The 17,162-nt window shown below is 37.6% G+C and overlaps 1 protein-coding gene across 1 annotated transcript in view; it reads left to right on the top strand.

Annotated features, from left to right (window-relative positions):
• SPHKAP (SPHK1 interactor, AKAP domain containing) overlaps nt 1–16,889 on the top strand; it is a 1,527,314-nt gene extending 1,510,425 nt beyond the window's left edge. The window contains exon 12 of the mRNA XM_086943759.1: nt 12,119–16,889. Coding sequence (XP_086799885.1) covers nt 12,119–12,262 — 144 coding nt within the window. The 3' untranslated portion in view covers nt 12,263–16,889. The remainder of the gene's footprint in view (nt 1–12,118) is intronic.
• Nucleotides 16,890–17,162: the final 273 nt, after the last annotated feature.

Raw genomic sequence — 17,162 nt, 5'->3', positions numbered from 1 at the left:
TGAAAATATTGAGATTGAATTTTTAAAAAGTGTAAGTCGTTTCAAATGTTTTCCCCCTTGTGTGCTTTTTTCTCTTACTAGTTATTTACCTTATACAAGGTGCAGGTAGTGTTTGGTAGCAGGTCCTAAATCATTAGAGTGAGATCTCATTGTCAAACTCAGTGGAACATTTTCTGCATATGTTGAACTTTGCCCAAATATTTGGGGAAGACCAACTGAGACATTACTGCTACTGGGTCTTCTACAAACCTCCTTCACCAGCAACAGTCTGCTAGTGACAATATCTGAAATGTCACTTGAGGTGTGCAGTATTATTGAAAACTCGTGTATTACCGCTTCGCCTTCTGGTATTTACCTGACACGTGAAAATTGCCCTGAAGAGGAGATAACTGCCATGTAACACGTTTTTGTAAACTTCTGTAGCATTACTGTCATGTTTCAAATAAAGGGCCCATGGGGCACATGCATCAACCTATTTAGGAAGTGCAAACGGTGCGAATCGGTAAATTCGGCCGTTTGCGCTTCCTAAATACGTTTTTGGGATGCATGAAACAATTTTTCAAAATGCGCTTTTTTTTGCATTTCCTAAAAATGCGAATGCGATTCCTTAAATGCAATACATCAATTTTTTTTAAAATGCTAATTTTGAAATAGGAAGTGCAAATTAACACAAGGTTGACCCTCGTGTTAATTTGCGAAATTCTTTAAAAAAGCACAAAAATGCATTTTGGAAAGTGTCATGTTACAGACACACAAGTCCTTAGGACATGTGTGTGTGAAACATGCACTTTAAAATACATTTCAGGGGTGCAGGGGGGGAACCTTTGGACCCCCCTCTGCACCCTTGCAATGCATCAACAAATTGCGAATTCCAAAAAATAGAAATGCAAAACGGCATTGATTCCTATGGGCCTCTAGGCCCATAGGAATCAATGTAATGCCATTCCTTAATTGCGATTCGCAATTAAGGAATCGCAAATTCCGAAAATTAAGAAATCCTAAAAAATGTTAGGATTTCTTGATGCATAGGATTTTGCAATTCCTAAATTGCGATTCCTTAATTTTCGCAATTTGGGAAATGCAAATTCCTACAATGATGCATGTGCCCCCTAATGTCGTCCATTATAGGATATTTTAAGTTGAAAACAGTACCTAAACACTTCAATATAATGAATGTGTTATTGACTATCCTAGACCTTTAAATCTGCTAAATGACTATACTGAGGCTAACAAAGATAATAAACCATTTTTTTGAAAGAGCAATAGGAATCCTTATTTTAGTTTGCAGATGTAGAGAGGTCACATACACAGAAACCTTTTTTTTTAAAAGCTTTAAAGAATGGTTAAAGTCGAACAACTTCAGCATATCTTTTGTGGATTCTCTGTAAAGAAATAATAATTGTATAAGGGATGCCAGGCCTTGCTATTCTGTCACAATGAAAGAGGATGGAGTTTAAAGAAAAATCCTTAAATAAAGGAACAGTGGGAAAAAATTGGTTAATCATTTTAATGAGCTCCCGGGAAGACATACTGAATATTTGCATTATTGTTTGAGAGTGTTTTGATGTGTGAACTCCTTGCTGCCGCTGGTTTCCATGCCTTGCCACACAAAAGGTTACCTTTTAAAATGTTTTACATCGCTAGTGCTTGTAAAATGTGCAAATGCAGCACAAATTGGCTGAAGTGTAAAATTCAGTAATGGCACTATTTCTAAGTTTACAAAGAAGGTCGGCGGTCCATCTAAAGCAAGCCCAAGTGCATCTAATTCCTGTTAAAAGCAGTCACCATGGAAACCACAGCGCCTGAAGAATGCAGACACCTCTTCGGCCTCTGGAGGTCCAAGCCATGCGCACAGAGGGAGCCCAGTTTGTTAACTCAGGTTACCTGATGCAACTGAACGCCCCCATTCCTACTAATGATGCTCTATGACGTATAAGCAGTAACTGACAAAGTATTCCACATATTTATTTTTAGCAGAATGATAAAAGTCCCGAAAATATTCTACATTTTAGTAAAAGCTTGTATGAGAAAACAACAGTATAAATCATACATATGTTGGTGTATATAAATTGTCACAGCTGTATGAACTGGACAAGGAGTAATGATATGAGGGGATGTTTTTAGAGTGATTATGTGTCAGGCGGAGTGGAATGCCGCTCTGCCAGATAATGAGTAGGTTGATTTTTCCAACACTTTCCCAGTTGATGGAACAGTGGGCCCAATTTTACGGGATGGTAATTCTGCCTGGAAAAAATGCTCCGATTTTAGTTTTGTGGCCGGAGGAGAATTGAATGTTCTGCCCCGCCAGACCTTAACTGCCCTTCCCTCCCCGACTCTCTTCAACCCTCTCCATGCACCCCCATTCAGAAGACCCACTTACATTTACCACTTGCTCACAGCAGGTGGTAAATATATGAGCCATTTTGAGCTGAGGTTTTAGGTAAATATGTGCGTCATCTCTCCATATTGGTTTATAGTAATGTCTGAATCTTTGTAGTTGTTGACAAGTGGCTCTACATATAGGTTAAAGTGCATTGGGAATAGGATGAATTGCTGTGGAACTGCACAAATGGTAAGTGCTGGATTAGAAACGTTGTTAATTTTTTCAATTTGTGAGCGTTTGGAGGGGAATTAATCAAATCATTTGAGGACTGGGGCATATTTTTCATTATGTCACGTAGCACATGTCACTTTGCTGCACTGCGTGATAGGGAAAGGGCAGGAATGCACAGAACTTAACATTGTATGACGAATTGCTGCCTTTTCCTAGCTCAGCTGCACAATGTGCTGCCTAGCGCCAATGCAGGCACCCTCCCACCATGGTACAAGGGCGACTACGCTATTAGTAGGGACACCTTCCTGCAGAAAAACATACCGAAAAAGGAATCTTCCACTTTCTATGTGGAATAGAAAGATGAAAAATGAGGGGAAATAAACATATTCCTCCTCACTGCACCCCACCTGTGGAGGTGTTGTAGTTTTGCGCATTCCCAGGTCTACCACTTACAGTAAATCTAAGAATGGGTCAAAATCAATTTTTTTTTCTCCATGAGAACACCCATGCACCACCAATGGAAAGGTGGCCTTGTGTGGCTTAATAAATCGCATCTCCAGGGTTGCATCACTTTTGCACCCCGTTGTGTGGTGCATACATGACACAACCCTTGACAAATATGACCCGAAATCTTTAAATCAAAGCGATGTTCGAGGAGGTTAGATGAGTGTGTGGATTGTGTCGAAAGCTGCAGTAAAGTCCACTAAAAAAGCAGGCAAGATTATCCCTTATCCAGTATTTGGTGAAGCCAATTCAGTACCTTGGCTCGCTCTAAAACCTGATTGGTGAATTGCAAGTACGTTTTTTTCCCTGCAAGTGGAAGGGGGCACATTTGTAGTGGAGTTTCCTTGCCAGGGAAAGTTAGAGATTGGTTAATAAATGTCTGGTAGGTTAGGATGAGGTTGTGTTTTTTGAGCAGGGGTGATATTTGACTACATGTGATAAAGTCAAGAAAGGAACCTTGAGAGAGGATGAACTTGATGATTTTACTTTAGGCTTCTGAGAACAATGACACATAACCTTTAATGATAGCTGCAAGGATAAGGTCATTCTAGTATGGGGTGGTATAAGGCATAGATGTTCATTATGAGTTTATTGAAACTCCCCAAAAATGTGAACTACTAGTAATCATGACAAATCAACTGCACATTCATGTTCTGATGTTTTTAATCAGTATTACAAAACTCAGACCCACAATATTCATGAACATTTCAAACACATCAAAAAAGAATAAGACAGGCTCTGACTACTCAAGCCACTGGACTAATTTACAAATGGAGGCCAGTGGCATTACCCCTAGGTTCAAAAACTAAGAGGCACCAAAGTTGCGACTTAGTAGCACCACAGACTGCCGCAAAAAGTCAATGAAACTTTCAGACTCAAAGGAAAGACCGGCAGGCATGGAATACCATCCAAGACTAATGAAATGATGTACACGATTTTAATTTTTACAAATGCTAACAAGGAACCAAACATAGTCCACTCAAGCTATAAAACAGAGAAGCAAAAAATAGCCATGAAATAAAATCAAGTAAATCATCAGCTGCCTAAATTGACCATAAAAGACCCTCTATGTAAAGTACAATGATAGTCGGTGGTAAAATATTCACAGGTAGGATAAAGGAGAAAGAGAATTCAATATAGTGACAAAAGGCCACCAAATTAAAAGTGCTTGCTGGAAATATAGAATTTACCAAAGCAAAACTGAATCCTCTTTGGTAGCTAATTAATCGCAAGAGTAGATTTATCACCCGTAATGCCACAAAATGCAGAATAGAGAATCTTTATAGGAATATCAGATGTTACCACACCTGCCATGGCCACGCACTGCTTTAAAACATCGGAATTACAGCGCAATGACCTTTACAATGTGTTGTAATACCCCATATGGATTTATAAAACATATCATTACCACACATTCTAGTACTGTTGTACTCTGCCTGTCTGTCTGTCTATCTGTCTGTCTATCTATCTATCTATCTATCTATCTATCTATCTATCTATCTATCTATCTATCTATCTATCTATCTATCTATCTATCTATCTATCTATCTATCTATCTATCTATCTATTTATCTATCTATCTATCTATCTATCTATCTATCTATCTATCTATCTATCTATCTATCTTTCTATCTATCTATCTATCTATCTATCTACCTGTCTGTTTTTTTAAATATATATATATATATATACATACATATATAGATAATCATATATTTATATTCGCATATCGATGTATGTATATAGATGCATATATGTATGTGTGTGTGAATATATTCAATGAAAAAAGCAAAGGTTAAAGCTTAAGAATAGTTAGGGAAACATTATTATTTTTTACAATATAAAACCAACTTAAACTACTCAAACCATTGAATTTACAAAGTTATAGTTATAATTCACATTTATAACTTCTGCCCATCCCAAATATACTATAGGTCACACAGCTGTAGACACAGTGTTATAAAATCAGTAGCCAAGAAAAATTAACTATCACTCACCAGTGTGCTCTTATAAATAATTTAATTAGACCGGTTATGAGTCATATTAGGAATGCTATCACTAAACATGCTATAAGTGATGTCATGTGAAAGGGTACAAGCAGTGCATGGAGAAGGTGCGAGTTATAGTTAATAGTGTGCTGCATTTCATTCCCTTAGCATAATATTTTCTTCATTTGCTACAAGGCGGAGGCAAATATCTTTCAATTTCTTGGCATATTCTTAATTGTTAGCTTTCCTTATATAATGGTACATTATAGAGCAGGAACATGTTGCAATTTGCTCATTTGTACCATTAATAACAAGCACGCACCAGTTGGCTACAGAACAAGAACAGGGGTGTAGCATACATCTTGTATACACGATGGATATACACAGGATGTATGATGGCCCTCTGCCCCTGCAATAGTGATATTGACTTCCATTTCAGAATCATGATTCATGGCACTATGTGCACTGAGAACAATTGTAACATTAAGACGTTTTTTCTCAAGCCAATTAACTGCTGAAACTTTTTTACATCTGTTTACCTTTGGTAAAAAAACACTTTGGTTTTATGCATCATTACATAGCACTATATGTGATTAGGCACTCAGCACTTTATGGTAGCGCAAGCACTTTTTATTGGTCTATATACATACATGCATAGAACATTCCTACTTGTATATTGAAATCTATTTATGAGGCGATGCCTGTCCAGCTAAATGCATTTAAGCAGTAATATGAAATATAGCAGAGGCCTGATGAGATGATCAATGTGAACTAACATAAAGAGACAATCTTGTATTTACCTTAATCAACATTTTTTTTATGGTAGTGTTATTTATATATGCATTTAGCAGTTATTAATATTATGGTCACACTAAAATTATGAAGTGTTGAATATAATGTACTTTGTAAAAAAATAACAAAGCGTATTACCTCAAAGCTTATATTGTAAATATTGTTAAAAATGCAGTTCAGGTAATGCTGAGGTTGTTGACAACACATTGATGAAATTGAAGTCTGTTTTTATGCCTATCAACTGGCACACCAAGTGACACTAAGGGTTAAAATTACTGATTTGCAGAGAGTTTACCATGTGATCACGGTCACGTGTGGTGACCGAAACCCATAATGGCAAGTTGTTGCGAGGAATAAAGCAAGTACACGAATGCCACTGGAGTCCGTGCCCATCTGTTTTTGACAAGTGGATGCGTGTTGGGATTAATTGTGGAATATATATATATATATATATATATATATATATATATATATATATATATATATATATATATATATATATATATTCACAGAAAAAACCATAGGTTATAGACCATATATAGTTAGGAATTTGCATTTACAAAACCTTGAAAATTCACTGAAAAAACCATAGGTTATAGACCATATATAGTTAGGGATTAGCATTTAAAAAACCTTATTTTATTTGCACAAAACCATTGAAATTCCATATATAGTTAGTTGCACTAACTATATATCGCGGACCCGCAATCCACTGCTAAGGATGTCACATATTACATCATTCATGACATGGTCAGTGACATCACTGATGACATCACTGATGACATCTCAAATGACATCACTGATGACATCACTGATGACATCTCAAATGACATCACTGATGACATCACTGACATCTCATTTGACATTACTGATTACATCACTGATGATATCATTTATGTGATAATACATCTTCAGACTCTAATATAACCTTAGATACACTCAGTGTAAACAGGCATTCACAGACTGTCACACATCCATGGAGTTACTCACACACCTAGTCAGTCATGCAAAGAATCAATCACATCTCCATTTCCTTAACTATACAGTTATACACACCTTACTTATTCAAACATATACTAACACATATTTACTCTCGTATACAATCCTTGATACAAGTTCACAATGATTCATACAGCCACTCTCACATTCACTGGCTCTTATGTTCAGTTATTTATATATGTCAACTCTCACATGGAGTGTGTTTTACATATGTACTTACTTTGACATGTAGAACTGAGATATCCATTCACTCACCAATATACTCATGCACACAGTCAACTGTCCATACAGCTGTTTCTACATGCACTTTTGAACCCATACACCTAGGGAATCAACTGCTCACACATCTATGCACAGAGTTATACACCTCCCAGCCACCCACACACATACTCAGTCTCCCATACAAATACTTGGGCAACCATTCAATAACCCATATAGTTACTGATATAGCTACTGATTTAAACATGCAGCAGTTTACAGAAGAACATAAATAATGATTGCCAAATTAAGACACTTTAATCACTAACCCATGCACTCAGTGAGACACATTTAATCATTCTCTCATACAGTCAGTCATGCACCTACTAAATCCTTCATCCAGACACTTATACATCCACTCATTCTTCAATATGTAAGACATATTTTAACTTTACAGAAACATACAGTCACTGGGTGTTGTCATCAGTGATGTCATTTGAGATGTCATCAGTGATGTCATCAGTGATGTCACTGACCATGTCATGAATGATGTAATATGTGACATCATTAGCAGTGGATTGCGGGTCCGCGATATATAGTTAGTGCAACTAACTATATATGGAATTTCAATGGTTTTGTGCAAATAAAATAAGGTTTTTTAAATGCTAATCCCTAACTATATATGGTCTATAACCTATGGTTTTTTCAGTGAATTTCCAAGGTTTTGTAAATGCAAATTCCTAACTATATATGGTCTATAACCTATGGTTTTTTCTGTGAATTTCATTGGTTTTTTAAAAGCTAATATCTATAGCTGTAAAATATATTCTTTATTAAGTGACGTATCACGTAGCCCGTGAGACGCCTCATGATGCATCGCATAACCGTGACGTATCGTCTCTGCAGCGCAAACCAAACCCAAAACGTAAGCGCGCCAGAACACGCTTAAAGATATATATATATTTTTTTAACCTTAATTAGACAAAATCCACACGTGCACATATCACAAACGTTCAAAAAACACAATATGTCGGACTCCCGTTACGCTGCCGGTTAGCTGCCTGGTTAACGTACCAGGAAGCACCTTTACCGCGAAAAATCGCAATTTTTTTTTTCACCCCCCAGGGAACTTTAATAGCCCCCTCATCAATCCTAGGGGTTCAGGAGGGGTCTGCCTTACCCCTTTCATTCATTTACACCTTTTTTTTCCACCTCTTGTCTCTCGATCCCACAGAGAGACAAGATGGCGGCCGCTCCAGACTGTTTACAATGATAACAGCCAATCAGCTTCTCCTCAGACTCCCGTTACACTGCCGGTTAGCTTCCCGGTTAGCTGCCCGGTTAGCTGCCCAGTTCGCGTACCAAGACGCGTCTCTACGGCGAAAAAATCGGATTTTTTTTTGTTTTTTTTTTGGCCCCGCGTGGCTTTATAATATCCCCCTCATCAATCCTAGGGGGTCAGAAGGAGTCTACCTTGCCCTCTTTCCTTCATTTCCCCCTTTGTTTTGGCCTCCTCTTGTCTCTCGATCCTACCGAGAGACAAGATGGCGGCCGCTCCGGACTGTTTACAATATTGACAGCCAATCAGCTACTCCTCAGACTCCCGTTACACTGCCGGTTAGCTTCCCGGTTAGCTGCCCGGTTAGCTGCCCGGTTCGCGTACAAAGACGCGTCTCTACGGCGAAAAAATCGGATTTTTTTTTTTTTTTGGGGTTACACTGCCGGTTAGCTTCCCGGTTAGCTGCCCGGTTAGCTGCCTGGTTCGCGTACCAAGACGCGTCTCTACGGCGAAAAAATCGGATTTTTTTTTTTTTTTTTTGGGCCCGGCGTGGCTCTATAATATCCCCCTCATCAATCCTAGGGGGTCAGAAGGGGTCTACCTTGCCCTCTTTCCTTCATTTCCCCCTTTGTTTTGGCCTCCTCTTGTCTCTCGATCCTACCGAGAGACAAGATGGCGGCCGCTCCGGACTGTTTACAATATTGACAGCCAATCAGCTACTCCTCAGACTCCCGTTACACTGCCGGTTAGCTTCCCGGTTAGCTGCCCGGTTCGCGTACCAAGACGCGTCTCTACGGCGAAAAAATCGGATTTTTTTTTTTTTTTTTTTGGGTTACACTGCCGGTTAGCTTCCCGGTTAGCTGCCCGGTTAGCTGCCCGGTTCGCGTACCAAGACGCGTCTCTACGGCGAAAAAATCGGATTTTTTTTTTTTTTTTTTTGGGTTACACTGCCGGTTAGCTTCCCGGTTAGCTGCCCGGTTAGCTGCCCGGTTCGCGAACCAAGACGCATCTCTACGGCGAAAAAAATCGGAATTTTTTTTTTTTTTTTTGGGGCCCGGCGTGGCTCTATAATATCCCCCTCATCAATCCTAGGGGGTCAGAAGGGGTCTACCTTGCCCCCTTTCCTTCATTTCCCCCTTTGTTTTGGCCTCCTCTTGTCTCTCGATCCTACCGAGAGACAAGATGGCGGCCGCTCCGGACTGTTTAGAATGTTGACAGACACCGGAGAGCCAATCAGCTTCGCTTCGCAAAGTTCCGATACGCGAAAAGTTCGCGAACCGGAGCGCTGCCCGGAGCGCTGTTACAGATATATATCTTGTTTTAAACGTTAATTTCTCAAAATCCACTGAAGCACATATATTGAGACCTAGCAAATGCACATCGGGCTAACAGTCCCTACAATTTTGCCAAGTTTCGTGGAAATCCATTCAGCCGTTCGGGCTAAAAGTGAGGCCAACCGCCCTATGGAAATTAACATGGGAAAAACGTGTTTTGGGACCCCCCTTTTTTCTCAGCCCCCCCTTGACGAACCCCCCCCAAATTTCCAGGAGCTGCTCAGAAACAAAATGTGCCATTTTCCTGAAAATTTCAGCCAATTCCGTCCACAAACGCCAAAGTTATTAGGCATAGAATTTTCAAAAGTTCCATAGAGAAAAAATCCTAACTATATATACCTACTGGCTATCGCCAGTAGGTAATATATATATATATATATATCGAGAGAGAGAAAGATGGATAGCTAGATAGAGGCATAGATAGACATAGATATATATATATATATATATATATATATATATATATATATATATATATATATATATATATACACATACACTTTTTTTACCATACATATTGGGCTCGTTTGTATGATTGTGGTGTGTTACTGTGTGTGTATGTATGTTTTCTGGGGTGGTTACCCCTTCAAGTCCCCTTTTTGTGGTGTTGCCTTTTGAGGGGTTAACACTCCAGCCCTTTACTTTCATTTATCTCTAACCACCCCAACCTCTACAATCACCCTTATCTCTACTCACTTCTTAAGCATTTATCTCTACCCACCATCAAACCTTACAACCTTATACCTCTACCTAACCTTAAACCCCAAAACCATCTTTACCTCCTTTTACATCTTCCAACCCATAAACCTTTAAATATTCCCTATCACCTTTACCTCTATCATCCCCTTAACCCTAAATTCACCCTTACCACCCTTTACCTTTACCCACCTTAAACCTTAAAATCGCCATTACCTCTTTTTACCACTACCCATTTTTCACCTAAAAAAATCTCCCTTACCTCCACCAGCACCTGAAGTCTTTTTTAAAATATCATAAATTATGGTATTCCAACACAAACAAATAACTGCACGATAAAGTGCCACATGGTAATGGATGCGTGGTAAAAGTAAAAATATATAATATATAATTACTTGGAATTTACAGTTCATGCTTGGTAACTGATGTGTGAAAAAGGTTGCATACCCTTCCCAGTCATTGAGGATAAATCCCTCGCTTAACCTGGGCCCTTTTATGCACAGGAATTATGAGCTTCCAAGCTCTAAATTTAAGGAAGAGAAAAAGCAGTGCCATGGTAGTGTGCCCTATGTGAAAGCACCGTCAGAGGGCACCGGACAGGCAACATATTCCATGTAATCAACAAAGGCAAAGGTCTTAAATGAAATTCCATTGAGAGCCCACCAAAAGAGGGATGAACAGACACATGAACCACATTTTATAAAATAGAATATTCCAAATATATTTGTTCCAGTTTGTCACCAACAATAGTGAAGCTAGGCAGAAATCAAGAGAGGTTGAAAAATAAGGAGAATAATTGAGAAAAACTTGGAAAATTGGACCAGGGAAATTCTCCCCATCAGATTATGTTTACAGTAAAAGAACCGGTTGCTTTTTGGATTGCAAAACAGGCCTTATCATCCAACTAGTAACTTGTGATTGGACATGATTAGCCAAGTGATTTCTGATAGAGTTCTAGATCAAGCAATCCATAGCTCAATTTCCTTTGCATCTAACTTAAAGCATGTTCAAGAAAACCTGCATATTTTCCCTGCAATCTGAGGGATTAACAGAATAGCTACACAAACCTGGCTAATAAGCACATTATAAGCACATTTTCAATAATCGCAGAATCTTAGTTTTGCACAATACTAATGGACACAGCCTTCCTTAGATTTAGCAAGAATGTAAAAAAAAAGATAGTTTGGACCTAATTTACTATATCTACATCACTTTTCAGGGTCACATATGTATTCCTCTATATGCATAGATTAACTCCAAATCCATAGCATCATTCTTTAAACAAGGTGGGGAATAGGAAACTATGTAAGAACATGTATCCATTGACAAGATAAAAATGTGTGATTTCATATTTTTAACTAACAATGTTATTTTATCAACAGTGTATGTCTAAATTAAATCCAATCAACTGAAATGAGGAGCAAATGAAGAGGTTATGTTAATTTGTGTCTTACTTTTCATTTTTTGTGTGTGATGGAAATCCATAGGGTTTGATGATTGTTAAATGTAAGCACACATTTTGATGCACAGATACGTCTTGTGCTTAATTTCCAAACTTGTCAATGAAAACAAATACACTGACAAATATCACTTACTAAATCTTTGTTTTTCTTTGTAACGATACCATTATCTTTCTTAGAACCAATGTTAACACCTTTAAAAAGGAAAAAAAGAAGTACAGTCCTTACTTAGCAACATTTTAGAAGGTGCTGCACAGCAAATTGACTAACCCAAAACTAAACTAAAGATTGTTATCTTTCACATTTTGTTCTAGCTCCTAGATGTCATGCACCTTGCTCATCGGAAGGCCTGGAAGGTGGGAGATATCTTTCAAGCAGTCATCCAGTTCTGCCAACAGAAGGAGCAAAGCACAGACTCTTCACCAAGTCTCTTTGACTGGCTTCTAGAACTTGGATAAGAAGCTCTACGCACACCACTGTTTTCTTGTTTTTATTCTAGCTTTAGTTGCAGTGATTTGTGTAGTGCTATGCTTTTGAAACAACCGTGCACTTTGGTTACAGGAAACGAAGACCTGTATAAAAGCAACTGGAGAGTGTAGCACAGCTGTTCAAGTGAACCAATGGCATAACCATGCTTGACCTATGAGAATTAATTGACAAATTGTCAGTTAGAATGTATTGGAAAAGATGCAATGATGGGCCTTTTGAATATCTTGTAAATGCTGAATGATACCAAGGCTGTGCTTAACAGACTATTTTTGTAATCTAATATTACACAGAATGTCTTTTGAATAATTTAGATTGGTTTGACATTTTTAATACCAGGCTCAGAACATTTTTTATCAATAATATTTGTACAGTATATATTAAATTATTGGCTGTCACATAGAACCAGAGGATTGAGCTCTTTCTGTTTAGAAGGCTGCATGAGTCTCTTTAGTTCTCACCTGGTCTTACAACCAGAATATGAAGTAGCAGCTAGATATATGGGATGGCACATGATTTGGGGTACATTTTCTGTCTCTTCCTTAACAAATGCTCCCAAATCATGTTCAGGGAAGAAGAAAAAATGCAAATTATTTCATTATATGCTACTTTTTGTACTGTAGGGAGTTAGCGATAAAGCATTAAACTTAAAAAGAGTGGTTAGGTTCATCACTAACACAACAATCTGGTTATTATTCAGCAACCACATACCTGACACTTGGAAATTGGTATTTATCAAGTATAATTTTTTTGTATATCTTTGCAAATGAAAACAAATCACAAAGAAGTATGGCCTGCTTCTTTTAGGTTCAAAACATTCTACTTGATTGTGATTATTTTTTGTATCTGAAGTCTTATGAAAATTGATCAACACCTTCTAAAGAAGACACATAAGCAAATCACGTTTGCTGCCTCGCTTCATTTGAGACAATGTTCCCAAGATAGAATTACATTAAAATATCCTAACAAATGTCTTTGTCTAGATTGTTTAAAAACCCTGCAATTTAGCAATATTGCAAAGTGCATACATTCTCCGAAGGTAAACCTTAAAATAATATGTAATAACAAGAATCAAAGCAAACAATGGGTACACATTGAAAGGGGCATGTGTGAATTGATGTGAGATCGACTCCAACATTTTTAAAATGTGATTTAAAAAAGTAATAATATATAGTTAAATATTAACTCCAAACAACAGATTTATAATAATGGATTCAGGCTCAACATGTGATACCAAAAAGGGAATCTACATTTTTCCATAAAACGGACGGTTATCGAGAAGACCAAAAAGAGGGAAGATAAAGCTAACAAATAGAACGTTTTCTTTTATGTAACGTGTTTAATTGTCCTTCTTTAAGCAATGGCTTATGTGTAGGTCACTTAGTAATTCAATTGTGTATTTCCTGCCTCACTGTTATCATTAAAATGTCATGTTTAGCAGGGCAATATGCCTACGCGTCAGTGTCAGGTTTTGCATGTTTCATTGCATAAAGACAAATATGGTTTTATTTCAGTCCTAAACATCTTCAATGCATGGAATATTTTTATGCCATATGCAAACATTTTTTGTAAGTTAAGATAAAAAGTAGATTTGTTTATATGTGTGAAATCATAATGAGTTCAAATAAAACGTCTTAGTGTGAGGTAATAACCTTATCATTTTGCAGATATTCTCTGAAATATGTCAAAGAAATTGAATTTAAGAGATTACAGGAATATTGTGTGGCATTTTAGGGCACCATTCGTGAATATATGTTGTTTGGTCATTGGCAAAGTTTCCCTTTGAAGTTATTTTTAAAAAACATATATAATTGATGTGCACCATGAAAAACCCAACAATTTATTTTAAAGTGTACAATTTGTTAACAACAACTTTGGTATTCTGTTATGCAATGTAGCTTAATTAGAATTGTGTCTGAGCACGCTGTTGACATTTTCATTGCTAATGAAGGGAAAAACGCAAAGTGGCAGCCCACCTAAATATATACTAATGTTACAGATGAGGAGCAATTGTGGAGACAGTTTACTACCTGTAATCGAACATTAACATGAAATATTGAAACAGGGATAGGTAATTTTATAACATTAAAAGTCTGATAATTTGACATATGGTAAAATATGTTTATTCTCTCTGTATTTTGCTGTGTAATATTCCTTGAAATAATTTGACTTTGGCACAAAATTTGCATAGCCCTTTCATGTGTCATTGTAATAAATGTTAAACTACTGTGCCCTAATTATGAAATTTGATCGGTATTGTGAGTTACGGCTGATTTAAGATCACAAATTTTGCAGGAAAATTACCCTCCCGATTTCTTTTCCTGGAAAAAAATTTAAATCTGTGTGAGGAAAATGACCAAGGACTGGGGCAAATGTGGAATTTGGCAGAGAAACTCTCACTCCCGCAGTTATTTCCGATGTCTGAGGATCAGACTTGTACTAGTAAGATAAAAATGTGTGCACCCTGCAGCATTGGTTTTTTATGGTGCTGTATTACCACATCATGAGTGCCATGGCTTCTGTAATGAAGGCCTAGTGTATATCGCCATATGTATTATGTACACAAGGCAAATTGCTAATATGGACACTGCTTTGAACCCAACCGAACCGAATAAATAAATAGAAAAAACCTTCCACTTGAATTCGAGCTATACCATTAGATATCAAATTGGTTGGATTCGACACTCAACAAATGAAATCAGATACTTATTATTTTACCATAACCATCATATCACTGTCCTTAATGAAATTTATGATTTGTTCAATGTGCCATGCTTTGGACTGGAACATGTATGTCCTACTCAAAGGAGAAAGTCCTAGAACATTTGATACTGTGCATTCTCAGGCAATCAATACATATTATGGGAAGACATATTCCCCGTTTCAATTAAAAAAATTATAAGCGATAAATATTGGTCAGTTGAGAGCATCACTCTCCTAGCTTAAAGGCAACGTTTACACCTCTACCTTTTTTTTCATTGTTTCATTTTTTCATTGTTTTTGTAAAGCGCACAGCTGCCCAAAAAGGGTTTCCCAACATCTTCAAATAAATCTGCATCACACTAAGATTCACTCCATGCAAAGTACATCATAATAAGGCCAGCTTAATTCACATAAAAATATTACGAATAATCTTGCAGTCTTAACCATTTATCTATATGTTTATAAAAGTTTTCAAAAGCGATGTATTCTGTTTTTGGTCCCCTACAAGACTTTTTTTAATACATAGTTTATAAACCGTAAGATGGGAGCTAGACTCCAGTTAAGGAGTAGGGATCTTGATCAAATATTCTGTTTTCAGGACCCCTATTTTGTTGACCCCAGTTGTACTCAAGTGCGACTTTAAGGTTTTAAGGCTTTTCCTGAAACGTCGGTAGATTGATTTTGTTATGCTCTATGTATTGGATTCAGGCGATTCCACAGTCAGGGGCCTGGGACTACCAATAGGCTTCATCCATTTGAAGGCCTTTTGGGTAAGTAATTGTGCTGTTACCATGTGTTGTTAGGGGCAAATGTATCAAGTATTTGCGTCGCCCTTGCACAAAGTAAAGGGGACCAAAAACGACACAACTACTAAGCAAGATTTATCAAGCCACGCAAGGCCACTTTGCATGGCTGTGAGTGGCTTGATGAATCTAGAGTAACGCATTCAGCGCAATTGCTTTGCTCTGCCCAGGGACACATTCCATGGGTAGTGTTTGGGGGTTCCCATGCAACACCAATGGATTTTGGCATATTCCCAAATTCGCCATTACTCGTGGACTGGGAATGTGTCAAAATGCTTGCAATTCCCAGGGGAGGCATAACAAGGAAAAATATCTTTATTTCTCCTTTTTACCTCTTTCTATATGTGCTGCATTCTGCAGCACACACAGAAACTGGAAACTCACAGGATTGTTTTTGTGTAGGAAGGTATCCCTTCCTGCTCAAAAACAATCCTGCTTACAAAGCAGGAATCCTGGCACCATGGTGTAAGGGTGCCTGCGTTGCCACTAGGCAGCTCGTTTTGTGTCAGCGCGGGGAAAGGACAGGAATGCGCCATATTATGTCAAAGAAAATGCATTTCTGCCCTTTTTTCTGCCATGCAGTGAAGATCAGCAAGGCGGCTTGCTGCACTGCACTGCGCTGCATGACTTTTTGATAAATATTCCCCTTACTGTATGAAGTCCTAAATTTTAACCCAGTCATCCATATATGGAATGAAAAATCTCGACATTGTAACCTGTTTGTCAAGTTGCTTCAGGTCCAAGTAGATATATTAACCACTTGTTCCATTTTCTTGAAGCCTTGTTATAGCACTTGAAACTCTATGCTAGTATTCTGTCACCCTTACTGCACAACACAAGTCTTTAGCCTTAGTGACAGCAATCTCTCATTTCTAGAAGCCCGGGAAATATGTTTTTTAAGCCATATTACTAATAGTTGTGAATGTACAGATTGACGTTGTGCTACAATAAGTGTTTATTTATCATATAGAGCACAAAGGACATGACAGCGCAGTGCTTGTGTAATGAAGCAGAGTAATGGAAATTGTGTAAAGTAGTTCAAATTGTTACAAACTGATCAGAAATAAACTTGTTCTGTGTCTTTTTGTCATTACCAATGGTGTTGTGAGTTCTTTTTGACGATGGGAACTGATCCAGCGCTCCTACTAAAATTCTGCATAAATGATGTCACTATCTACCACCAAACTTACCAATCAATACCAGGCCCATAAAATAACAGAGCAGCTGAATCATGAGGCGAATGGATCTGATATGTTGTTTAAACTATCTACAATAAACAAGACCAGCTTGTCATTTTAAAAGTTTATTCAAACATATTCAAGAAAACTTAGGTTTTGGAACTTTATTAAGCAAACATTTTTAAAAA

This window comes from Lissotriton vulgaris, chromosome 11 (assembly GCF_964263255.1).
Source record: "Lissotriton vulgaris chromosome 11, aLisVul1.2, whole genome shotgun sequence".
In the NCBI taxonomy this organism is placed as follows: Eukaryota; Metazoa; Chordata; class Amphibia; order Caudata; family Salamandridae; genus Lissotriton; species Lissotriton vulgaris.
This window is presented reverse-complemented; position numbering and strand designations above follow the sequence as displayed.